This window comes from Leuresthes tenuis, unplaced genomic scaffold (assembly GCF_036924035.1).
Source record: "Leuresthes tenuis unplaced genomic scaffold, fLeuTen1.0.hap1 SCAF_13, whole genome shotgun sequence".
Classification (NCBI taxonomy): Eukaryota; Metazoa; Chordata; class Actinopteri; order Atheriniformes; family Atherinopsidae; genus Leuresthes; species Leuresthes tenuis.
In genome coordinates this window covers 12650992-12676526 of record NW_027325367.1, presented here as the reverse complement: position 1 = coordinate 12676526, position 25535 = coordinate 12650992, and the positions used below count along the sequence as shown (strand labels likewise).

Below are 25535 nucleotides of genomic sequence, written 5' to 3'. Positions count from 1 at the left end.
CCCCCCCCCCCAAAAAAAAAAACAACTAACATTTGATGACATACGAAGCTGCTCGGAAGGAAGATTACTTTGTGATTATGAAGACTATCCAATCAGAGCGTCTCACAGAGCAAGCTAAGTGTGAGACGTTCTGCAGGAGTTTGGTGAGATGGAAAAGTTTGCAGGACTTACCAGAAATGAGTGAAAATAATGCTATCCAATTTAGACTTTTGCATTAAAATTTTGTTATTTGTTCATTTTACGTGGTACATATAGCTAGAATGCACATCAAGTGAATGTCCCCATGTGCAAAAGGTCGAGTTAAATATTTAAAAAGTTGTCCTCATCAGCTCTGACGCTCAATAATTCAGATAGAGATTTTAAATTAGACTCACCCTCAGTAGCTGAATGAATAATTTGGGATTTCCTGAGTCATCGAGAGTCGACTTCCTCTGGGATTAACTGAGACAGACTTTTCATACTCGGCTCAGAGGTGAAATAAAACGAAATATAAAAAAAACAACAATCTAGCCTCAATGAATATTTGGTCTGCTCATTTAAACTGTGTTTTTTCACACCAAAAATCACATTAGACACAACACACTTATTGTTCAAATGCTCGCTTACAATTTATTCACGTTCTTGCCACACATCCACAATACTCCTGCATCCAGAATCTGAACAGATGACACCAGATCGAGAAAAAAAAGAGAAGAAAGAAAGAAAGAGAACATCTTGCAGTGATGCTTGTAAAATGCAACTCGTGACCGTGTGGGAGCTGTCCTTCTATAACCTTTTTCTTTCATAAACTGGAACTCTTTTGACTAACACTGGGAATTTACATTGTCCGTTTCCCACTCAAATCTCCACTTTCTCTAAAGGGAACAACACCTGGGAACCACTCATAATTACCGATAGCAGCAAATCAACTGATTATCTTGCTCCTCAAAATGTCTGCAAGCTCTTAGGGAGTTAGAGAATTCAAACTTAAATTTATATTCTTTGGTGGTTAGGCTACAGTCAGTTTTCCTGCAATTCATTTTTTTCATTTTATTTTTTTCCTCAAGGGGAACAAACTCTGTTAAAAAATACTTAATATCCGATCACTCAAATTACATTTCACTGACAAAAATCAGCAACTTCTCACCCTTAAAGATGAACTTCCAGTCACTATATAGCATCATGTAAACCAGTACCACTATAGGGAGATGAACATGGCTGACAAAGTGTGAACACTGCGAGAAATACTGAGACAAGGGATAGTGTTTTACTCTTCAAATCGACATCTGTCGAGACAGCGACAGAGCCTAAGGTTTGAGGCAGGGCAGTAAGGATGGGATCATTGGAGAGACTTTGTAGTGCTTGTGTTTGTGTGTATGTATCGGATTTAGTGTTCTCTGGTTCAGAGAGAAGGATTTTGTGAAAGCTAGAGATCGGGGAGGGTTATGGCCACAGGGAGAAGACAGAGCACCAGGCTCCTTCGTTGTTCTCAGCTCTTGGTTGTGTCACTAGTCCAGCTTTAAGCCGCAGGTCAGGGAGGCGCGAGACTACGCCAGGGAGCGCTGACGAGGTTTTATTCTAGGGTAGAGCTGCAAGGAAAACAAACAGAGGGGAAATCTTTGACTAACTTCATTTGCATTTCAGTACTTTTTTTTTTTCACCACCAAGGTCCCATTACTAATAATAACCTGCATAATAATTCTATCATGGTCCTTACAATGAATGTTTCCATATAGATAACGTATCACATTCTAAAACCTAGAGAACAGAAACAGCATTTAATGTCACTAAACGTCTCCTTTAGAAGCTTCTCGTATTTTTCAGATTCTAACGACTTTCTTCTAAGATTCACAATCAGGACTCGTTGCTGGCTTGTTTTTAACACTCCTTTGTTTCCTTTTGAAAATGGGTTTTTCCCTGCTGGGTGTGAGCTGCAAATTGCTGGATTACCCATTTTACTTAAAAATAGCGCAGTGATCCTCTGCTTTCATCGCTCCTTTTATGCAGTCATTCACAGCACGATGGAACACGACGTCTTTAACAGTTGGTTCTGTTTTCTATGGGATTAATTGTCTCTTTGCCTTGTAACAAAGTGAGCTAATACATTCCCGTTGGAGTTTTAATTTGTTTTCCTGTCTATACAACCATTTCCCAGAAGGGCTGTTGCTTATGTATGAATGTTTTTGCATATTTAAGGCCGCCTTTTTGTGCTTTTCTTCCATAAACGGTGTCCTGTCCTGATTGACTAACAGATTTAAATGAATAAAAAAGTGCAAAATATTTTATATTCCATGCGACTAAACATTTAACTGCTGCTCAAAACCGTTTTCATTACGCATATAAAACTCTAACCTGGGATCAAGAGTTAGTACCAGGTCACACTGTCATGCAGTGCTGCAACAATCGATTGTTTTTGCAAATGTTTCCAACTGTCCATTAATCTGCTGATTCATTTCTCAGAAGTAAGACTGGAAGAGAGATTTAAACTTCCAGCATGTTAAACATTGCTTTTAACTGAATAATCCCTTTATCATTTACGCTCCTCTATCATCAATCGGAACAAACAAATCAGAACATAGGAAAAGAAAAGCCAAACACTGACTATACGGCTTGTTAAACTGGGATACACAAGCGGTGAGCTGATAAAAACTGGCGTTACCCCCAGCAGGTTGCGGGGCACGTAGCCCTCGTTGTCCTCCAGCCGCGCCCACCACCACTCCGTTTCACTGTCATCGTGCCGGCGCAGGATGGTGATGGCGTCCCCCTCCCTGAATGACAGCTCATCCGAACTCTGGGCTTCATAGTTCCACAAAGTGTACACTGTCCCCTTGTTCATTACACCCAACTTCTCCTGGACTCCTGCAATAAAGAGTCCAAATCAGTACTTTTATAAATTAACTAAAGACTTTTTCCTGAAACACAAAAAGTTGCCGTTTTTGATAGGAACAAAAGTTTTAGATGCCGACTTATTGCTGTCCTGCTTCTCACCGTATAGAAACTGGGAACACTGTATGTAGCCCTCCTCCATCTCCTCGCACTTGTCTGCGGCAGTCTCCACATCACTAATGGTGCTGGCAAAGATAGCGGCCCCCGATTCCACCAACAACTTGCAGAGATGAACGCTGTTGCAGGAGGCGGCACAGTGAAGAGGAGTCCTGCTCAAGCAAACGGAAGAAAACACAAAACGGTGATTGGAGGAGATGCAGCGGGAGATGGCATTCAGCGCTTGTGTGTCAAGACAACTCATCCTCACCATCCATCACTGTCAGCAGCATTAACATTCACACCAAAATCCAGCAGGAACTTGACTATGTGGTGGTGTCCTGCACAAACTGCATTGTGCAGCGGCGTGATGCCTTCATCATTTGGAGTGCTGGGATTCTCCACCTAGAAAAAAGGGAGAAGCCCCATAAAAAGATGAATGACTGAAACGCATGCAAGTATAAATGGTGCCTAGACGTGTGCCGCCATGACATACCTCATAGATGATCCTCTGAACCAGATCAAACTCTCCCTCCAATGAGGCATCGAGCAGCAGGGCCAAAGGGTTAAACTTCACTCTGAAGCCATGACCAGTGCGCTCAGAGTTTGGCTTCTTAAGGTTTGTGCGCTTCTCCTTTAAGAACACAGAGAAGAGTCATGAATTTATCAAGGAATTCATTCATCAAACGGAAAATAAATAAATAAAACAAATGTGTTTGTGTGACTCTCTCACTGGCTGTTGCGAGGCCGCCATGCCGCTCTCCTCCGGAGTGCTAACCTCTGGAACGGGACTGGGCAAAGATGCTTCAGAGCCTCCCACATTGTTGTTGTTGTCATCCTCTGGTCCCTCTGCCTCAGCAAGCACCACAGGTCCTTCTGATGGAGGGGGCACTGGCTCGTTGTCGTTGGCATCAGTGGTGGTAGGTGGAGCCTCAGAGCCTGCCTCCTCTTCCCCTGGTGGTGGTGCCAGCGGTGTCTCAGACAGGAGGTTGCCGTTGTCTGTATCAGCCAGGGAATCGCCTCCCAGATATCCGGGAGGATTAGCTGGTTGATAGAATGGTGTCCCAGTACCTGTGCCATTACCCCCTCCTCCTGATCCACCAACACCGTTCCCCTCTATGCCTCCTGCTAGCGTGTTGAACCTCTGGTACAGGAGTTTCTGAATGTTGGGTCCGCTGGGACCCTCAGGTTCTGTGATGGAGCTGCGCTTCTTGAGCGGCCTTGGAGCGTTGGCCAGCTTTTTACGGAGCACTTCAAGGTCTGCGTCACTTTGGTAGCGCAGTGGGGAGTGAACCATAGGCGTTAGCTTCGTAGGGCTGAGTGGTCGGGGGATATTCTCCACGCTGGGAGGAGGCGCTGATGGCTCCAGGTGCTGGAAGCTGTCATGATCATCAAATTCTCCATCTAATGCCTCTTCACCGCTGGATTGGCCTTGGAGCAATGGGAAGGCCCCTCCTGTCTGGACAAAAGGCAGAGGCGAGGGAGGTGTCGAGCTAGAAGGGAGAACAGGCTTCCCATATACTAGAAGCAAACAGATACGGCAACATTAATTTTTGTCATTATTAATTCAACAGATTATTATGCTTTCGGTTACTCAGACAATCTCTCGGAGCTCTTACGTGCTTTCAGCGCAGGCTTGAGCGGCTGGCTCTTTGGTGCTGCCTGCTGGAGGTACATGTGATAAATGGAGCTGGAGTTCACGGTAGGTGGGCCCTTACGAGGCGACTGAGGCCGCGATCCTCTGTCCGGGATGAAGGGACGCACTGCCACAGCTGGCGGAGGATCCAGACGCTCGCTCAACCCGGGAGGGAAAAGCGGCACGTTGGGCTGAAAGGTGGGGCTCGGTGGCACTGAGATACGCTGCTGTATCTGCTGGGAGGAGGAGCCTGTGGGAGGGGGGACGCGGGGCCACGCAGGAGCTGGCGGGTTTGGGAGCGGGCGAGGGGGAGGTGCATCTTTGCGGCGCTCTAAGGAGCTGGCTGTGTTTGAGGAGGTGAGGTGGGATCCATACGGTGGTGGCTGTGGCTTGGTTATGGCAGGGGAGGAGCCAGGAAGTTTAGAGTCTAGCACCTGTAAAAAAGCACCAGGAAATCACAATTTTTCAATAATGTAACAGCAATACACACCGATTCTTTCAAAATAAAAATTAGTCTTAAACATCAAAATCAATCTCCTTTAATCTGCTGACTCTTCTTGTTAAATTAGGGCACTAAACAAGTCTTACCTTTTCTGCACTTGGAGTGATGGGGGAGCCTGAGGGAGGGCTCTTGCCCTGGGTGTCGGTCCCTGAGTCTCTTCTCTCAGGAGGCTTTAAAGTTGTGCTGGCCTTGCCCACTGTAGGCCAACCAGTGTCATTAGCTGGAGCAGAAAGAGGACAAAGTAAGTGTGTTGCACAAGAGCAAAGGATCATATTCCATGCCTGGGGTGGGGTGGTGTGGGAAGCACAAGCAGGCCCCCCCTTCATTTAATTACCCATATGGTGTGGAACACAAGTGAGGACTTTTAAACTACACAACTCTATGCAACATTGAAAGGAGGGTTCGGGATTTTGAGAAGCCTATCCTATTAATCATAATTTACACACACTGCCGGTTGCTTGTGTGCACCGTTCACATTTATAAAAGTGATCAATAGGACAAAAATCCTGAGCCCTCACAGCAATGATGGCAATGCACATATATGCATTAGTATTTCACTACTGCACTTGTACAGAACCATGTTGCAATTTAGATACCATTAGTAACTACACTGGGAGCTGGTAGATGATTCAGGTAAATACAGCAAATACTGCTTAGGGTTTAGAGTAAAGGGATCTTTTACTAAAAGGATTTGTGCCTGTCGAGAGAATGGATAGAGTGAAAGGAAAGGATGGAAAAAAGAAAGACAACAAAACTAAAGTCGATGTGGTGGGCTTTGAAACAAAAAGAAAAGATGACAGATAATCTGTCATCCAGCTGTAATGCTGGTGACCGATGATGTGTTAAAGTCCTCAATATAAATATGATCAGATATTAATAGATCTTTTAAAGCCCGACTTAAAAGGGCAGGTAAAGGTCGAGCAAAATAATGTTAATAACTCCTGACAACCATGACAGTGAGCCAGCATGTGCAATATCTGGATCCTGGAAATTGCACATCTACATGGAATGCACTCCTTTTACATTTGATCAATTTCATGTGCTTTTGCTGAAACGACACACCAAAATATTACTGGAAAAGCTGTAGAATGGCGCAGCTCTTTAAACACTATAACACTAAATATTTTGATCTGGCTCTTCGCTGATTATCAAGAGAAATAACTGAGTTTTCTGAGTGAAATCCGGCGAGGTTTTAACATGCACAAGGACTTTAACCTGTGCATGCTGACAGTTGTGAGAGAAACAGCTCGTCTGTTTAGAGGATGTTGTGTGAAGGTTAGGGTTGCAACAGACAGCCTGGGAATGTTATGAAATTAGAAGAAAGCCACAAGATTATGGACTGCTTTACGTGAGGAAATTCACGAGGCACTCAACTGTTCGAACCTTCTCAGAAGTGTACAAACACGCACAGGATCAGCAGTGCTTCACTAGACCTTCGTGATGCTAGACCAACGTGTTTCAGCATGACATTAGCCGATCAAACAAACAAAACACTCCAGATAGGAATGACCACATGAACTCTTCTCCAGATTAGAAAAACTGATTCACTGCTGCAGCAGAGCTTAATGATGGCATCAGTCAGCAGTAGTTGGATTCATTCAGATTCCACGGCTGTGCTTGGAAGCTTCATATTGTCTGAGACCGTTGGAGCCCAATCAACTTTGCTGAAGATAAAAACAGCCATAAAGGGATCGTGATAGGGGGGGGGCTCGTGGTGCAACTGGGAATAACCCAGCCTAGGGTCTCTTAAAAATGGACAAATGCCAGAATTTAGTCATTTATTGGGATTAAATTGAGATTATTTAATCAATACAAAAACACGATCCCATATGGTTTTTAACTTGGAAGTAAAAACTTCAATGCATGCTGAGGATCTTGTGCTACAATCGAGAGACAGGTTCAGCAGGTGCCGTCTTTTTGCTTATGCAGCACTGTGCACTCACGGGACGTGCCATCGGAGCCAGTGGAGGCTCCAGGGCCCGGGTGTGATTCTGGGAGAGACGGGGGAACCGGGTCCACAACGATGTCTAAATCAGACACTTTCCAAGGGCCGGGAGGCTTTCGCACACCGTCTGCCCAGGGGAAGAGTTGCCCCCAACCCCACCCCCATTGAAACGGAGACATTAAAAGAGAGAGTACAGCACAGACACATGAGAGACCAGGAGAGAAAAGGGAGGAAACAAACAGTCAACACAACACAGGAAGAGAGTGAGGTTAGAGAGGAAGGAAAAAAGAAATCACAGAAGTTAAGTCCTGATTGAGAGCCAACTGAGTTTAGGTAGGAAAGAAACAGTTTGGGCCCCAGAAGAGATAACAGTCAAACATGCAGGATGTGGTGCTTGCATAGTAGTGAAAGGTTTGATTCATGGTCTGGAAGAACTGCATTTTTAAATCTAAGGTGGTGGCAGACACCCCCCCACCAACCCGATATCAAACACAGGGGTGTCAAGTCTACGTCTCGTATGACACATTAAAGTTTGTCACGAGTTTACAGTTTCCTGAATCTTTGGAAACAGATGCCCTGTAAATAAAAGCAGCAACCAACCTGATTTGGGGCGGCCTTGGTTGGCTTGGTTATTAACACCTAGTGTTTGTGGCTTCAGCGGATCGGGCGGCATGGTGTAGCCCCCATCCTGTCGATTTGGTACGGGAACCTGGATATACGGCCCAACAGCAGCAACGCGACCCAAGGTGCCCGGAGCAGGCTGGGGAGAAGGAGGCCCGTTGGCTCTATTCAGCTGCAAGAGGAAAGAGTCAATTTCACACGTTGACGTGAGGAGAAATATACAGAAGAGAACAAAGAACTAACTTTCCTATCATTGAAGAGAACCTACAGATTTAAAAAAAAGCTACAAAATGTTTCAAAACTGATTTCTTATAAAGGAAACAACTTCTGTCAGAGGTCATCAAGCGGTCCTAGTCTTACAGGAAGGTTCTCTTTTTGACGTGCCTCAGCTTTTTTCTTATAGAGGCGTTCCCGCAGCTCGCTGATGCGCTTGTCCATGAGCGTCACTTCCATGTTGCGCTTGTTCAGAAGGTCCTTCTGCTGCTGCAGCTTGTTGTTTTGCTCCTGGTTCAATTTGTTCCGAATCTGAGGACAACGAATGTGATCGTAAACTAATGCGCAGTCACTGCTATCGCTGCGGTTAAGGGTTAAGAAAACGTCATGGAATCTGGAAGAATTGGCAGAGCATTACCTGAAGCTCTTGGTACAGCTTACGGAGCTCCAGGGCTGCAGCGCCGGTTACTTGGCCACCCAGGCCGGTCTGTATGCCATTGAGTTTTCCCCTCCGCAGGTCTTCCAGCTGCACGCTCAGCTGCTCCACCCTCAGCACCGCCGCCTGCAACTCGGCCTGCTTCTCTTGGAACAGGCCGCTAACTTGCTCAATCTCTGCTGCTGCACGTGACCAAAAAAAAAAAAACCCCAGAAATTCCATCAGCTTGAGAAATACTTCGATCTCATCATCACAGCTGTGAGTCATAAGAATAATCATATCATTCTTACACAGAAGGTTTTACCAGAACTTTTGGAGAACTGCACACCAGAATCTGCATTTGTGAATCAGCCCATTCACACGCAGTATTATGAGCAGGTAAAAGCCTCTAAAGGGCGGTAATTTGAAGTATACATACACAGGTTGCCATTGATGACCTTGCTGTAGTCCACCTGGCCTCTCATTGCCCGGATCTTCTTGAGCTTCGCCTCTTGGCTGTCCACACGTTCCTTCAGCCTCTGCAGCTTTTCACTCTCCGACACGGTTTGGTGCTGACGCCGCTCCTGCTGCTTCAGGTAGCGCAACCGTTGCTCCTTTAGATAGTGACACGGGGAATTAGATTTTACAGGGAGACGCAAAGAGGCACTCTTTTAAATTCAGAGGATACATCGGGCACCATGGTCAAATTTAATCTGCTCAGTGGATCTTTGTAAGTCAAAAAATGACAACACCTGCACAGCGATAAAAATCAGCAAGTCACCACCCCAAAGCTAAAAAGATATCGGTCTATTGCGTGTATTAAATTATATGCTGTGCTGTGTCAAGACGGTCGAAGGGCTGAGGAAAGGGTCAAATGACTTCATCTCAGCCCAACTGAGAATTGCTCCAGTTAGGATCCAAAAATAGGAAACGACAGGCCCAAGTTTCCAAATGACTGCAGGGCTTCAAGTGGGCCTACTTTTCAGACACCACAACAATGGCAATAAATGGTCTTTATCAGCGGGTTTACAGTGGCTTCATCTTGCATGACTGATCAGCAAACCACAAACACGCAGGTCAGACAGGAGCGCCACAGAGTGACAGGGTAGACAATTTATATGGAGGTCTGCTCCCAACTCTGTGCCAAATCAATACGACCAAAGGACCGAATGCTTTAAAATAACTAATATGTTATCAGAAATGTTAAATTAGGAGGTCACATAAATCATAAATCTAAAAATAGATACATAAATAAACATGCATCCAAGTGAAAGTTGAATTAATTTCAGGGTTTGACGTGCTTCAGTGCTTTTTATGCACTGCATCCGTGTAGGAGTTCATATCATGACTGAAGGATCATTTCTGACAGAGTGGACCATCCCAGCATCATGACTCAAACTGCATCCCCCCTCGTTAATGGCAGAATCGGCTGTCCCCGTTTAAGGTCACGACAGACTCTTTGGATGAGACTAATGCATCAGTGGATCCAACAGAGTTGTTGAAGGCTGTGTCCTGAAATTAACTCAACTAATGGCCAATCTGCAATGTCCAAAAGTTACTTCAGCAATGGAACTGGTAGACGGGCTAGAACCCAGGAGGTCTTAATATCAGGACGTCCTCTTCTCTTCACTCTATACTGCAGTCACTGGCTCTGTCTTTGAAATCATGCTTGGTATTAGCTTTATGTACTGATTTAGCAAATATGTAGAATGAAGCATTCAGACTTGGGATTAAAAAGGGAATGCTGAATCTGCGGTATGCCAAAAATAATCATCTGCTTACTTTAGCTCGCCTATTGTCTCCCACAATGCAAAGAGCTGAGTGTGTCACAAAAAGTGTGGAAATACTGTGATAAGGTCCTTTCTCTCTGCCTCCATCAGGCCTTGGATTTATAAAGCCATAAATGCAGGGACCAACAGACTGAAACAGACTCGTTTGTCCCTGCAGTCATTGGGCTTTTAATTAAGTCCCTTTTAAATTCATTTTCTAAATGAAGTGCACTTTTCTTATAATTTACCGTCACTGGTAATCTTTATCATCCCCTCGGAGACAAAGAAGATTTTCTTGGACATGGTGAGAAAAAAAAAAAAAGACAAAAGGGCAAAAATACCACAAAAAAATCTGTTTCTATCCAATCAGATAAGTGGAAGTGCTCTTTTGAGTAAACGTTCATCTTTGAAAGTGGAAGGGACTAAACAAAAATCCGCATTAACAACTCCTCTTTTTTTTCAGAGCATGCAGATTCTTCACATGCTCATATGTAGTGTCAAACACAGGCCGGCTCATCCCCACTATCATGCTGGTTGGCTGCTGTTTGTTGCTTGGCAGCGATTACTTTCAGATGGTTGGCTTGAGTTGGCTGGTTAGGGTTATAAACGGCCAATCAGTGGCCAAATAAGAGTGGGTCTTGAGGGGGGCCCAAAGAAGAGTGTCTGCCAGAGGATTGAGAGGAGCAACGTGAACATAAATGACAACTTTAAACAGGTTTATTTTTCTTAAGCCTTTCAAAAATGTTCTCAAATGTGAACTCGAACCTCACCTGCCAAACTATGTCTGCGGGATCAGACAAAAAATGAGTGGAATAAAAAGGTTTTCTTGGCTTTTGTTTCCCTTGATTTAAGAATAATAAGAATCTATGTTGGTTTTTTTTTTTGTTTTTTTTTAGTGGATAAGATATCACTTCATTGTAAAAGTTTCAAAACTTGAAAAAAATCTAATGGCGACACACGTACTCCCTGTGAGCATTACACCCCCAACCAGAGCTGACTTCCAAACATTGTTAATGCGATACAGAAAAGCCACTTAAAATGGGCTTTACTAAAACTACAGAGAAGAACATTAAAGGGTTAAAAGCAATGTAAAATTTACTGACATCAGTTTTCAGAACATAAAATGGAAAAGAAGGAAGAGATTCCCACTTATGGAGAGCCTAACCAAGAACAGTACTGAATATTTTAGTTAAACATTAATACAGGATGCAACTTTGTTAATAAAACAGCACATCTTCAATAAAACATAACATTCAGAGAAGGGTGAGATAAAAGAATGAAGGCGCTACCTTTGCAACAAGCATCTGCTGCTGAGCCTCGATTTGTTGCTGCTGTCGTGTGGCCATCTCCTGCAGCTCTGACAGCGTGAGCTCCACGCGCTGAGACCCCACCTACACACACACACACACACACACACACATGCACGAGATGGTCAAGAGAGTCATTTATGAAAAGAGTGACAAGAGACACCCACTGAGATGCTAAAACCGCTGAAACGCAGAAGAGAGATGAGGCTTTCTAAACAGTCAAAGTGTGGTTGTTGGTGCTGGGTCATCCTGACCCTGAATGATCAGGAAAAAAAAACAACAACAACAAACTTCCTACTATGGACGGTAGGTTTAAATATTAGGGCTTATCTCGTACTAAAAGCCATTTGATTCAGAACAGGCCGTGACCTGGCCTTTTGTTTCCTCCTTTAGCTTTAAGTAGGATGACACACTTTAGAACAAACGCCACTTTTCCTCCACAACGTCGACATTTGGCGGCTTTGAGCAAAAGCTACGAAAGTTAAAAAGCCGCCTCTGAACTCAGTGTCCCGCCTTTTTGTGTTCTCTGTCGCGCTACGCCAGCACGTCAGAGACAAATCTGTAGATCATTAAGTGCAAAATAATACATCTGGCATCTAAAGTTACATAAGCTGGGAACATTATATAAGGATAAAAATGCAAAAACACAAAGAAATGAGTTGAAGCCAAAAGCCATTTGCAGAAATTTTATTTCAAAAGGCGTCCAATTTAAGTAGCCTCGGGATCAAAAAGCAGGACCAAATCTGCCTCCTCCACAACATCCTCATTGTGACGAGACATTCCATCTGATGAAGACTCAGTGAGCGAAACATCTCAGCCTATGAGGACAATGTGCCATTTGGTGGCATAAGCTTCACATCGCATCACGTGGGGAAGAGAACCCTGAACTGGGACAGCAAAGCTTCCTCCAGACAAAGGTTGCTGCATTATTCAAGTGCACAGAATCACCAGAGGGCACATTTTATTCCACCAAAACAAAACATGAATCCGGTTGGAGGTTCAGCTTCATCAGATATATCTACACAAATTACTGCCTGTACAGTTTTTATTACCCAAGACTGAAGATCACGATTAGCAGCACACGTTGTTTTGATGATGGGATGGACAGAAACTACAGCAAAACTGACAGTGCAGACCCAACACGACAGGCTGCCATGTAAGCGCACGCAGTAAAACGAAGCCAACATGCAGGTTTTACACTGCAGGCAAAGCAGATGCATCCATTTTACAATCAGGTTGCAATCTAGAGACAGTTTTAACCACTGTGCCGACTCGCAGCTCACTCCTTCTACATCTTAACAGGTTAGGCGCTTTGGACTCGTTTGTAGTTCCACCTAATGAAGGAAGTCAAAGTTCACAAATCTGCTTTTGCATTTATTTATTTATTTATTTTTTTAATCCTACCACAGATTAGGAGCTTTCAGAAAGACAAACAACTGTGGTGCAACTGAACAGTGATCAGAGGAAATATCCAACGTTTTTCTTCCCGAAGGTAACGACGGTATTTCTGTCTCCCGATTTTAAAAGTGGGAAAATGATAAGTTCTGATCACAAAGGTGGGTTTTGTCTTCAAAAATAGACACCAGGCATGCAGCTTAAGCACCGCAGTTTAAAAAGGTAAATGCAAAGTATGGAATTACTATTTGCAAAAACACAAAGCACAGCAGGACAATGTGGAGTTGGATAAAAGGTACTAAAAGATTTGTTTCAATTGATCCATTAACTGATTTATAAACAAAGTGTTGAAGCTCAAACTGTGACCAAAACATAGTTTGCAGAGTACAGACAAAACTGAGAAAAAGACAGCTCCATGCAAATTACATGCATTACTGAAACACTCTCAGAAAAGATGCAGGAGATGATGCCAGAAAAGTCAAGAGTGGGTTATTACTGGTTCAGAAAGAGCCTTCTTTACTGGTGAAGAGATTTATAAGAGGCTTAGTGCAAGTGTATGCATCACGGTTTGAGATAATCCCAAACATATACATAAATCACTGAAATTGAAATTAACAAGCAAGGACAAAACTACTATGCACTGCACTAACTTGATTAGTGGAAGCAGATATTCCTCTGACTCTTTGCAGTCCCGCCCACGAGAATCAGGCAGACTTTCCCTACCTGGCATTTGTTAAGGCATTCACACGTAACCATGTCTAGAAAGAATCTGAAGGGGGAGGTGAGGTGAATCAACCGCAGCTGAGATGGGGAGAGGAGGAAGCTACGCACACACACTTAAATGCACTATAAGCTACACTGCATCAATGACAATACACCCAAGGGACAAACAGATGCACAGGCCTCCATGTTTGGGGGGGGGGGGGGGGGCACCTGAATGAGCACACAAGGGAGGGAGACTGAGCTTCCACTTGCTCATTGATGACGGTCGTCGTTCTGTGGGATCACACAACCATCAGCAGGCCTCTGCTGTTCCACCTCCTCACCCTGAAATACTCTTGGGTTGCTTTAACTGCATATTAATGATCTTTGGCCAGCAAGGTGATGAAATGCCCTCCAGTGACTTTTGTTGCACGTTTTCATTCTAAATTTGAGCACAAAGACTGCACTTTTAAATTCACCCTGGCACTTCTGTCAGTGGTGAAATCCTCCATAAATCCTAGTGCGGCAAACCCACCCAAGCCCTGGCCTTCACTGATGCAGTGGCGCTTCGGGTCATGAGCCGTCCCTTCGTGTGCTTTTCTCTTTCCATCATTTGGATTCCGTTTCATTAGTCCATCAAACTTCATTTCACACCTCTTTGCTTTTCTATATGGTGCGACCTTCCCTTCTGTTTTTCCCACCATTTCTTTGCATCTGCAGTAAAACAACTGAATCCTTGGTTATGGAGCCTGTGTGAGCGGCGCCCTGCGGATGAAGGCCGTAAGTCCTCTTTGCAGCTGACTCAGGTTAACGAAACATGAAACACTGGAAAATGTTTTGTCATTTTGAACTTACAGTTTGGCAACTGTGCGTTTAAAGGTTAAGTTACATATATATATATATATCTATACAAAGTCTTGTTTTTAAATCCACTAATTAATTTCTAACTGAATGCATCAGAGCAATGCAAAGCTCAACCCCAACAAAGCTAAAAGTTTCAGATTTCAGATAATAAAAAGGAATAGCTCCTGGCTGCTCTTGTACCACAGCTCCATTTTTCCTCTTTTTTTCTCCTTCTCCAAACAAAAACTGCGCTCCCGCCATCCTCCGCTGAGCTGCGTTTCTTCCCTTAACCCCTTAAGGTTCAATTAGTAACAATTCCTTGACCACAACACTTTGGTAGTGCAAAATCTGGGACACTTTGTCTGACAGAGAAAGAATGCTGTGCCAGAGGCGGCTCTTATCAAGAGTCATTCACATCTTCTAGTGAACAGTTCCTAAAGCGAAAGAGCTGAACATCAGAACAACGGGTACACCAAACAGGAAACACCAGGGTCACATGCCCACTGATGCAGCCACTTTTACTATCAGAGACTGAAGTCATCGTTGTGCTATTAGGAACATCAAAATGGTTCAAGGCTGAAGTTGTAATGTCTGGATTAAATCGATGCAGGCTGACAGCACGTGTTATCAAAGCGGAGCTTCCTCTTGGAAAGTTGGCCTGGTTTCTTCATGCTTCTGAGTGAAGGATAACCTCAACAGTGTGTGTGGGTCCTCTATAATTATGGCATACTTAAAAGGACATCAGTGCATAACAAAATGAAGACAGTTAGTTCTCACCCCATTCTCATTGTGCTTCTCTCCAGTATTTCCACCTCTGTGACTTGTTTGATCTTGAGTTGGTTGACTCCCTGTCGAAAGGAGAAGAAGAAGAAGAAGACTAGCCATCAGAAACCCAGGAGAGAAAAAAAAACAAACACAACAGGTCCGAAAACAAGCACGCGCTGGACTGTTCTGAGAATCATGACAGGAGTGAGGGACTTAGGATTTGGGACAAGCGCTGCTTATTAAAGCCAGCTCCCTCACAGTTTTACCGAGGCTAATAAAGAAAGATCTCAATGAAAATATGCGAGCAAATATATAAATGTTCACAAGAAAAGACGTTCATTTTGTCTCTTTGTGGTTAGATCTACATTTCTCAAACAAATTCCAGAGTATAAACAACTTCAGTTAGATACAAAAAACAGTTGGATACCAGTTAACCTGGAGTGCAGTTCTTATTGGGGATGCACTGAGATATATTCAGCGCGCGATTGGTGGAGCAGAAAATTGTTGCATCGACTTTGCCCAGAAACTGACAAAATGACTTAGTAATAGTTTAACAAGCTAAAAAGTTCTTTGAAACAGTGTTTTTTTCCCCTTCTTCTTTTCTAATGGAACTCCATATGTGAAAGATTTATAATCAGAAACTTTTTTAAATACATTATGTTCATTTAAAGAGGGTGTGGAAGCAAATAAAAAATTTTATTGTAACAAAGTCAATTTCATGGTTTCAATGGCAATAAAAGGGAACATAAATCCCTAGCATAGCTAGTGGCCAAATTACTGCACCCCTACTTCTTATATGGACCTTAAAAATCAATGATTGTGTTGTGGTTATCTTGTACAGAGCAGGCTTTATTTATTCATTCATTCATTTTCTCCATTTAGGACGCATGCTTGGCCTGCCCTTTTTATCTGGCTTTGCTCCAACCAGATGCAACTGCAAAAGTTTCATGTCAATAGAGTGAGAGTCCAAACTTCTTTCAAATGACTCCTGTTAAGCATCGATTAAACTTATTTTCCTCCCATTCTGCTACTGCTTTTACACTCTTAACAGCAAAGGATTAGGGATTAAATCTGCTTACAGTTAGAAAGTGGCTCAGAGGAAAAAGAAGCATGCTTTACAGTTAAAAGAAAGTAATGCATCCATCACCAAGAGGCCTTCTGACATCCACTGAATCCACCTTCAACTACTCAAGCCTGTGCATCAGAATACAACACAGAGCAGAGGAAGCGCTCCACACACTACGCACCTTGATCGCTGCTCTCAGTTGGCGAATCTTCATGCCTGAGGAAGAACTTGACTTCTTGTTTCCGAGGTCCCCACTTCTGCAGATGTTCATACATCATGTGCTCAAAGGGGATCGCTCGCTCTGAACAGCAGAAAAGTTTAGGAAAGAAGAAGAAACGGGGTGATCAGATGGGATCTCATGATCCGTGTGACATTTAAAAGCCTAGATGCAGTGTGAAGCTTGCAAACTGCCAAGTTCCATTCATACAAATAGTTAAAGGGTAAAGATGGCATTTGTGCTTTTATAAGGGTTTTGTGTTATCCAGCTTTCAGTCCCAATGCTATGCCAAGCCTCATCTTTCCTGACTTGAAATGAACAAAAAAAGCATTAATCCATCTTCTTATATAGTTAATCTTATATACAATCCCTCCAGCGTGTTCTGGGTCTGCCCCATGGTCTCCTCCCAGTTGGACTTGCTCAGAACATCTCCAAAGGGAGGCCAGAAAGGGGACAAATCCTGAGCTACTCCTCCACTGAAGGGGGAACTCCACCCTTTTCTGGTTGAGAACCATGGCCTCAGACTTGGAGGGGCTGATTTTTATCCAGGCTGGGAACTGCCTCAGTGTACGCTGAAGATCACGACTGATGCGTGGCAGACGGAACCACATCAACCGCAAAGAGCAACAGCTGACATTTTCTGGTTGTTTCTGAGCCCGATGCAGCACGGCACACATCTGTATGGCTGTTGTTGTGCGAACAAGACATGACACCTCGGGAAGAGTCTGCTGAAATGAACGGATAACTGCAAGAGCTTAACAGTTTTTGCATTTTAGGATTATAGCCCCGTGTATGCAAAGAGAAAACATTTCAATCAAAAGAGATTGAGACAAATATTGATGTTTAACGAGGTTTCGGGGGTCAGGCAGTTGCATTATCAGGCACTGATTGCATAACCTGGGCTAATAAAGCCCTGGGCTTGGATATTGTTGAACAGGAGGAGTGGGCCCTCAGCAAAAAACGCTGAGAACACATGTCAGCAGAGCGAAGTGATGGGTTCAAATCATTTGGACCCAGTTGAATCAGTTATGACAGTGCTGTGGTCTGCACTGTAACGTAACCCTTCTCTGACCTACGCATTTGTTCTTGATGTAAATGATTGCACTGGCATCACACCTCCCTCCTCTTTACGATGCTCTGTTCATTATACTCAACAAATGAATGCCTCATAAATAAAAAGTGGGTATTTTTTAGATTAATAAAGACAGCCAAAGGCTTTACAAAATTTAATTACTGTGCAAAAAAAAACAGAAGCATTAGGCTCGGCGTCTAATGGGACTTCAGATCATGTAATCTTCATCTTCCTTTGTAACTGGATGCTGTGCTACACGAGAAAAGAAGCCCTTGCTGCTCTGTGTGCACAGCAGCAGGTAAACAGGCTCCATAACAAGCAAAACGCATCGCTTCCCATCAGACCATCTTACCGTTGCCTCTCCAGACTTCAGCCAGATGGCAGCCGCTCTCGCCGGGCTCTTTGCAGAACTCCACCACATCACGGCACGTCGTCTCAGGTGTGATGGGCACCTCGGTCACAGCCTGTTCCCCGTCACTGAGATACACCGTCAATATCATCTGTGTGAGGAATGAAACTCTAAGTAGGAGAACTAATAAAAAAACGACGCAACATTAGAATAATAGATATAGAAGAGGGAGGAAAACACAAAATATGTCATTCTGGGATATTGCAGTTTGAGGATGAAGTTTAATCCAATCCAGTGCAATACAAAGCTCACTGTGCAGACACTTTTGCTCTCGACCAATTGGGTCGACCTGATTTAGTTCAGACTAAAAAAGGTAAAAAAAAAACACAGTAATGCATGTCCTCATATGTCTCTGTTTCACTTATATAAGAATAAAAGTCAGGAAAGCAGATATAATTGACTTCTTTTCAAATTCTCAACAAGTAACGCTTTGAATAAGTCAATGGATGTCTCTACAAACTCCAAATTTGATATAAACAATATTCCAAACATGACTTTCTAAATAGTGATAACAGCTTTAAGGAATGAAATAAACAGACGAGTTATCTTCTAGATAAAACCTGCGAGTTTAAGTTCAGTGGGTCTGAACTTCTCTTTCGTCTCTTCATTTAAAGGACTGGACAATATCCTAAGATTGAAGGGTTACTGAGCACAGTGTCTACAAATGTAATGCTTATGAGTTTCATTTTCTAATCACAAAGCAAAAAAAAAGGACTGAGGCAACGTATTCAAAGCTTCAAACCAGAGAGACCAATGAGAAATTGTTCATGTGTTTTAGCTTGTGGGAGGTGAAAACATAAGAAAACTCAGAGCTGAGGTCAATTTATTGTGAACCGTTTCTCCCTCTGCAGGGCAGAGTTTCCTGTGTCATGTGACAGGGACTGTGTGTGTGAACAGAACACACAGAACGTGAGACGGAACGTGCTCACGCCCGGTGTCGCTGACCAATCAGAGCAAACTGAGCTCTGAAAAATTAAATATGCATCTCTCTGCCAGCCACTTCACTGGACCTAACCGGTTAGACCTGTGTAGTTTCACTACAAAGTGTCAGAGGAGGCTCGCGTTAAATAAAAACGCAGAAGAAGAATGTAAGGGGTGGAAAAAAAGAGGGAGAGTGAAATGGAATATCCTTTGTAAAACCTCTGCTGTCCCACAAATTAATTAGAGAGGGAGGAAAAAACGATAAAGACCAACAAGTTCCTAAATCAAACAACTCTTACGCACCCACATGCCAGAGCAAAGAGTGAATTAACCTTACAGGAACATGTTGCCTTCAAGACTGCCTGATTAAAAAGGAAAAAAAACAAAACACAAAATAAAATGGAAAAGCTAAATTATTAACAATGCATTCATCCATTTAGTGAGGTGCATTGCTTTGCATATAGCTGCAAGGTGCATTTCAAGAGCAGCAGTTACTGCCAGCGCACATGACTGTGACTCAAGCTTTGGAGCGATGCAACGCTGCCATTCACTGACATTTTCAGCAGCAGCCTAAATGAAACAATGGAATCACTCGCACTTGGGAGCCCGCGTTGCTTCGCTCTCGACTAGAAACCTAAATCACTCGGACGCTGAGGACTTTAAAACAATGGTGCCAAGGAAAATGCAGGCAACTCGTCTTGCTTTCCCCTTCACAGATCTGACCCACTTCCCTGTGAGATCTCCCGCTGCTTCTTACAATGTCAATATGAACTAAGGGATAGATATACATTTGGTTTATTTTTGTTTACTTTTATGGGGGACCCAATTTGTAAAAGGCATTACTGCAAGTAAAAGAGTGAAATTGGAAAAATCTGAAATAAAGGCTGGGCACTAGTTATCTCTTCCTGGTGCGTTGGTATGTTGCAGATAACGACGGGACGCCGGACAGCTAACAGCAGCAAAATAAAGCGAAAAAACATACAGGAAGAAAAATAAAGTCAACACAAAGCAGCCCGATGAGACCGGCAACAAAGTCAAATAGAACACAGACACGCTCAACGCCTTTGGTTGTACTGGTACAAATGCTGCGCTTTCATATTTATACACATGCTTCACTAAAGTCTTAGACATTCACCTTTTGCTGGAGTAAAAGTATTAGAACACATCTGCATGGGGATAGCACATCAAAACAAGCCCAAATCAAATTACACAACCAATCTGGCAACTGAGGTGCGAATTTGGACTCATTGTAAACTGACCACCCCCCCAAAAAAAGAAAGACACTACAGTATATACTGAACACCAGCCCACAGAGTGAGAAAATATGAGGTGATGTGAATATGCATCGAGATAATGACAGCGTAGACAACAGAATCTCCTGTGATCTTTATCAGAAACCACTGGAGAAATACCAACCGCCCTCACTAAGTTGCGTCTGCCCATGCTCTTGCTTCTCCTGACCGCTCTCCGTCTCCTCTTCATCTCCTTCTTTGGTGGCCGGTGATGCTCCTTTGCCCACATTGGGCTCTCCTTGGAGAGGCTAACAAGGCCACGGAGCACTATAGTCACAAACCTCTTCATCGTAGCAAGGCTGCTTTTGCAGTCACGAGACTTAATTGTCATGCCATCCCGAGCCGATCTCTAAACCCGACCGTGGTGTGATCATTAGAAAAGTGCTGCAGAGGAGACTTGGGAGGAAAAAAGAAAAATAGCTGGATGTGCAGTTCAGGGTGGGAGGGGGAGAGAGAGAGAGGGAGAGCGAGCTAGTGTAAAAAACATCAAGAGTCACCAGGAGGTGATGTGGGCGTTGGAGAGTAACGACAAGTGCCTCTATCGGAAAAGTGCGCCTGGGATGTGCTGGTGGCTCGTTGCTAATGAGAACAGTCTGGGCACAGCTGTAGCCGGCAGGCGGGTCAAGGTACTATCACGCAAAGGCAAGAAGGGGATCAGTTTTACACCGTTTCTGTCTTAACCCCTTCAGACCACAGGCAGATTTTTAAAATGTGTTCTAAAACGTAAGCAGCGTTTGACAACAGCCTCGCTATTCACAACAACCTTTGATGTTTTTTTCTTTCCAGCCTCTGGCAAAACCTCAAATTTACTATTTAAAACATTTAAGAGGTTAAACCCTCAGCCTTTATTGTTAATTATTGATTTGAAGAGGTAAAACACAGAGAGATACACGCATGCATATTGTGACAGTAAATCTTGTAAATCACTTGTTCCCAGTCAGGAGGAGTCAAACAGCTCCACGAGGACTTCAACAACTACACGTTTCCTAATTGCTCTCTGTTGACCACAACAACTGGATTTAAAAATAATTTTTCATTTTTTCATCACCTATACTATAGAATCTGTTTTGCTGTATACTGAGCAAGCTACGTACAAAAGAGCTATTTCCACACACAAAGCACTGATAAATTTGATTTAATTTCATGTTCATCTTGAGATGAAACGGAACTAAATCCTGAAATCTGTCATAGTGAAGAAGAAAAAGCATCAGTTATCCGCTCTCATAAACAGCATACATTACTAAGTGTCCTTTCTTGTTTTGCATTTCATTTCACTCAAAGACTGATAACCTGCCAAGTACATGTAGCCAAACCCTAATCCTATAGCATGTGACGTTAACAGTGTAATAAGACCAGAAAAACTGTTCAAATATGTATTAATTACCTGTAAAAATGTGCTAAAAGTGGCTTTGCGAGCATATGTTGAGATCTCGTTGATTTGGAACCCAAACAAGAAGTAGACATTGAGTATATTATTCTTTATGCTATTTGTAACATCGACATATCTTATTATAATGGGGTCATAAACATCCAACTCCCTCCCTTTGATAACACATGGCCACGCAACTACATCCAACTCCCACACCTTAGTACGTCTTGGCCACATCATAAAGCCGCATATTTTCTGTTGATGTGAGACGGGCTTCTCAGTTTTGCTCCAAGCAAGAGAAAAGCATGCTCCAGTGGTTTGAGGTCAGGTGGCTGATTGCATTTCTTTATAAAAAAACCAAAGGAGAAGACACAAATCCCAAAATCCTCATGATTTAATGGATCAAATGGATCAAATGACAGTGGACATCTAATAAGAGCAGATGGAGCCTCAAACTCCAGAGCTTGTTTAAAAAGACCAGCGCCTGAAAAGGCTCTTTTTGGGTTTTTTTTCCAATCAGTCTGTTTCTTTGCATTTAGAAGTCTGTGGGTTGCTATGGCTGTTTTGTTTGGGCTTATTGTCAAGCTGTGCTGTGAAGCGGTGTCGGATCAGTTTTGAAGTCCCACACTCGAATCCAAGCAGAAATTCAGAATTGATTCTGCTGCCTCGATCAGCCGTCACATCATCCACAAAGACCGGTGACCCATTTCCACTGGCAGCCGCACATGACACCGCCTCCATTATGAGGTCTCCTCATCACTCCGGTTCAAGTTCAGTTGGTTTCATCTGTCCAACAACTGGGCAGATTTTTAAGAAGTTTCTGGTATCGTCTAAACTTGTAATTCTGTTCTTGTATTACCAGTATTAGCAGTGGTTTGCATCTCGAGGTAAACCATCTGCATTTATGTTCATGTTTTCTTCACTGGTGAACCTAAAGAAATAACGCTATAGGCCTACACTTCAATTATATCTCAAGTATTCATAGCAACAAGCTGTCAGATGTCCAAAATGTGAGAAACAAAACAAACAAGCGCACCATCATCAGTAAAAGTCACGAGTTGGCAGAGTCAGCAAGCAAGACTCAAACACACACCATTACTATTCCTAAATACTATTCAGTGAAACATGATTCTTGACAACTATGTAACTAAGGTGGTGTGACACACCCATTTAATGGTGAATAAATGTGATATATATTGCCCATGTGACGGTGAGAGGAGCTACTGTTGAGACTAAGGATGTGAAATAAACTGAAACATGAGACCAACCAGTGTCTGAAACTGAAAAGCAAAGACTGTAATAAAGACAGAAACACGTAAGCATGTTTCCCTTTAACTGGACCCTGAGCAGTGATGCATGCAAGATGATTACCGGCTGATTATAGACTGGTCTAGGAGCATGAACGGGTTTGGTTGCCATCAAGCCGCAACTCCTTTGACATTTCACATTTTTACTGGGAAAAGTATTCGCTTACATGTTGAAACAACTAAAAGACAATTCACTAAAAGAGATAAATGGGAAAGTAACAGAGCCTTGGAGGATTTGATCTGCAGGTTATTAAAGGATCCATTTGAGTGAAAGCTGACTAATGTGCATTTGAGGACAGTATTTGAAAATCTGATTAATAATGTATTCTTCTACATCAAAGAAAAAAAAAAGGCTCCAAGAGTCTTAAACAAGTGTGAGTTGTTAAATAAATCAATACCTGACTCTTTTAATATGCTCATATTGAGTTTGTAGGGAAAGGCTTAACCGTAAAAGTCCTCCCCATTTCACTTTTGAATGACAAGCACTTTCAAATATAACCACAGTGGCTTGATTGGTGTCATTTTAAGCCTCAACAAAAATGTCAGAGATACAATAAGATGCAATGTTTACTTTTCCTGTAATAAGTCACGCTCTGCCCGGTTCCACGGTGTGAGATTAATGCCACTTGACAATCCACTCGGCTCTAAAGTTCCCCTTAACAACAGAGCATTAGTCGACGCAGCCACACAGACCTAGATCTCGTCTCATTGGCTATTGGAGTCGCGCGAGAACCCAGTGCCTCTCTGCTCGACTGACTCTCTGAGTCTCATAGCCTGTCGGTGCCACAGGATACAACTGTCCACAGACTCTACAGTCACAGCCACTCCCGAGGACTTGACAACTGCAGCAAACATAGCGTTACTTCATACTCCTGGAAAACCTCCCTGGGATTCTGCAGCTTTTTCCCCCCCTAATGACAATACCGTGTTTTCCACCAATGCACAGTCATTGGAAAAGATAACTAGCCAAGAGCGAGTCAGCTCCAGTTATGATGGTGCCTTACTGAGCCAACTGTAAACTTATCCTGCGTTTGAGTTTACATTGCCCTCCTTGACAACCAAAAGGAACGCAGTAGCTTTTCCCACAATCCATCGCTGCCTTCTGAGCCCTAGAGACAACAAAAGAGGTCCCAACAAAGCACTATGCTGGCAGAGTTGCCACTCAGGTATTCCATTCAATAGACCACACAGTGTCTTGAGGAACAAGTCCAGAGAAAAACAATAGAAAGAAAATGTAGTCATAAAGCAATACCTACTGTACAAACTGTGCTAAGTATAGCAACCAAAACCAGTACTTTGTTTCATAAAAATTTATTCTTATAGAGTTTGAAACCAACAGGCCCAGAGCTGACTTGCAGTGCTGTAAATATAGCTGCTCTTCATTTTAATAAAATGGATTAAAACTCAATGCAGAGGATAAAACATATTGTGCTAGAGGACAGAAAATTAGTTACAAACTGACATGAAGTATACCACAAATCTTTGTATGCTTTTTACGTTTCCGGTGTTTTAATGATTGTAACCATCTGCCATAAATGTGAGTGCAGCAACTATGCACTCCAGTCGCAAAGTCACTGCACATAAAAAATGAAGAGATAAAAGGATTAAAAGTTCTTATTTCCAGGGGCAGACTAGATAAGCCACACTGCAGAAGACAAGGGACATTGGACAGATAGAGATCTTGCTTGAACTTTTAACATCAGTATGTGGACTGTAAAAGACTCGAACTGCGTTCATCATCAACTCTTTCATGAGTTCATGTTAAAGATAATCTTCTCTTTCACACATTGCATACAGATACCAAACAGCAAATATCTAAGATAGATCAGACACTCCCAAATTACATAATTATTTTAAAAACGTACTACAGGGCTAGACGTGACATTTTTGCCTTGCACACAGTTTGGATTTTGTGCAGAACGAGCCAGTCAAATCAATAACAGCTAATCTGAATGAATACATTTGGAGGGAGATTATTCCTTAAAGCAAGGGAGCGAGGTTTGTGTTCACTTACCGGCATCATATTGGCAGCTCTGGTGGATCGAAACCAGCGTGCATCAGAAAGCTGACTTTTGACTAACCCCACTTATCTTCAATGGCACCAACGCAGAGTCAACCAAGACCCACCTTCCTAGTAATGGGCTCGAATAAGTCCAACGTGTCAACCAACAGGGCCGCAGTCCCCTCTGAGGACAAGACAGCACAATTACTTTCACTAATATCAATACGAATACTGTTAGGTATTTGATGAGTTGTCAAAAAAATAATAATAATAATAATTTTTAATGTCATGGGGAGCAAACAGTGATTTAAATGGCCCAGGCGTGGCTCTGAGCAGCTGCTGCTACAAACAAGCTGATGGTTAGCCACTCACAGTTAGCCTGCGAAGCGACGCTAAGGCGTGTCATACCAAAATGTATTAAATTAACAGATATTACCATTTAATGTTCATAGTTATACTCACCAATGTCAGGGACGATTCATTGTTTCTCAGCTACGAAGCTAAGTGTGGCAACTGTCAGCCAGCAAGCTAGCGTTATCTGTAGATGTTAGCTGGTTTCAGAGATGGCTAAAAGACGGCACGCAAGTCGATTTCTCCGCTGCCCGTCGGTCCTTTGGCATGCATAGGCAACACGAGCAAAATATGGAGCGCGTGTCAAACAAATATGAATAGCTATAAGTCCATCCAGATGAACTTACTCGTTTTTACCCCCCGAGCGCAACGAATCGTCGTTAGCAAGCTAGCAATGCTAGCTGACGAAAATACAAATAGCGAGAATCCAGTTGTTGACGGCATGAGGGGCGGGG

The 25535-nt window shown here is 43.1% G+C and overlaps 1 protein-coding gene across 2 annotated transcripts; it reads right to left on the bottom strand.

Moving 5' to 3' along the window:
* Positions 1-583: 583 nt before the first annotated feature.
* On the bottom strand, positions 584-25535 carry ppp1r13bb (protein phosphatase 1, regulatory subunit 13Bb). 2 transcript variants are annotated; one of them, XM_072361832.1, is made up of 19 exons: positions 25192-25535; positions 24742-24913; positions 17782-17929; positions 16322-16441; positions 15087-15157; positions 11352-11453; positions 8733-8907; positions 8297-8496; positions 8026-8190; positions 7645-7837; positions 7043-7171; positions 5186-5319; positions 4581-5031; positions 3695-4482; positions 3458-3595; positions 3233-3366; positions 2968-3134; positions 2639-2838; positions 584-1568 (listed from the first exon to the last, which is right to left on the bottom strand). In XM_072361832.1, exons 2-19 carry the CDS (start codon positions 24748-24750, stop codon positions 1527-1529), a joined length of 3366 nt encoding a protein of 1121 aa, XP_072217933.1. In that variant the 5' UTR covers positions 24751-24913; positions 25192-25535; the 3' UTR covers positions 584-1526. The 2 variants fall into 2 exon arrangements, with proteins under 2 accessions (XP_072217933.1, XP_072217934.1); XM_072361833.1 differs by lacking the exon at positions 7043-7171.

What these genes read in the sequence shown, in the direction of transcription:
- ppp1r13bb (XM_072361832.1), bottom strand. An exon ending in GTCAAAAAGAGAACCTTCCT is followed by an intron (nt 7,838 to 8,025) that starts GTAAGACTAGGA and finishes TTCCTCTTGCAG; the next exon opens with CTGAATAGAGCCAACGGGCC. An exon ending in TTCAGAGGATCATCTATGAG is followed by an intron (nt 3,367 to 3,457) that starts GTATGTCATGGC and finishes CCTTTTTTCTAG; the next exon opens with GTGGAGAATCCCAGCACTCC.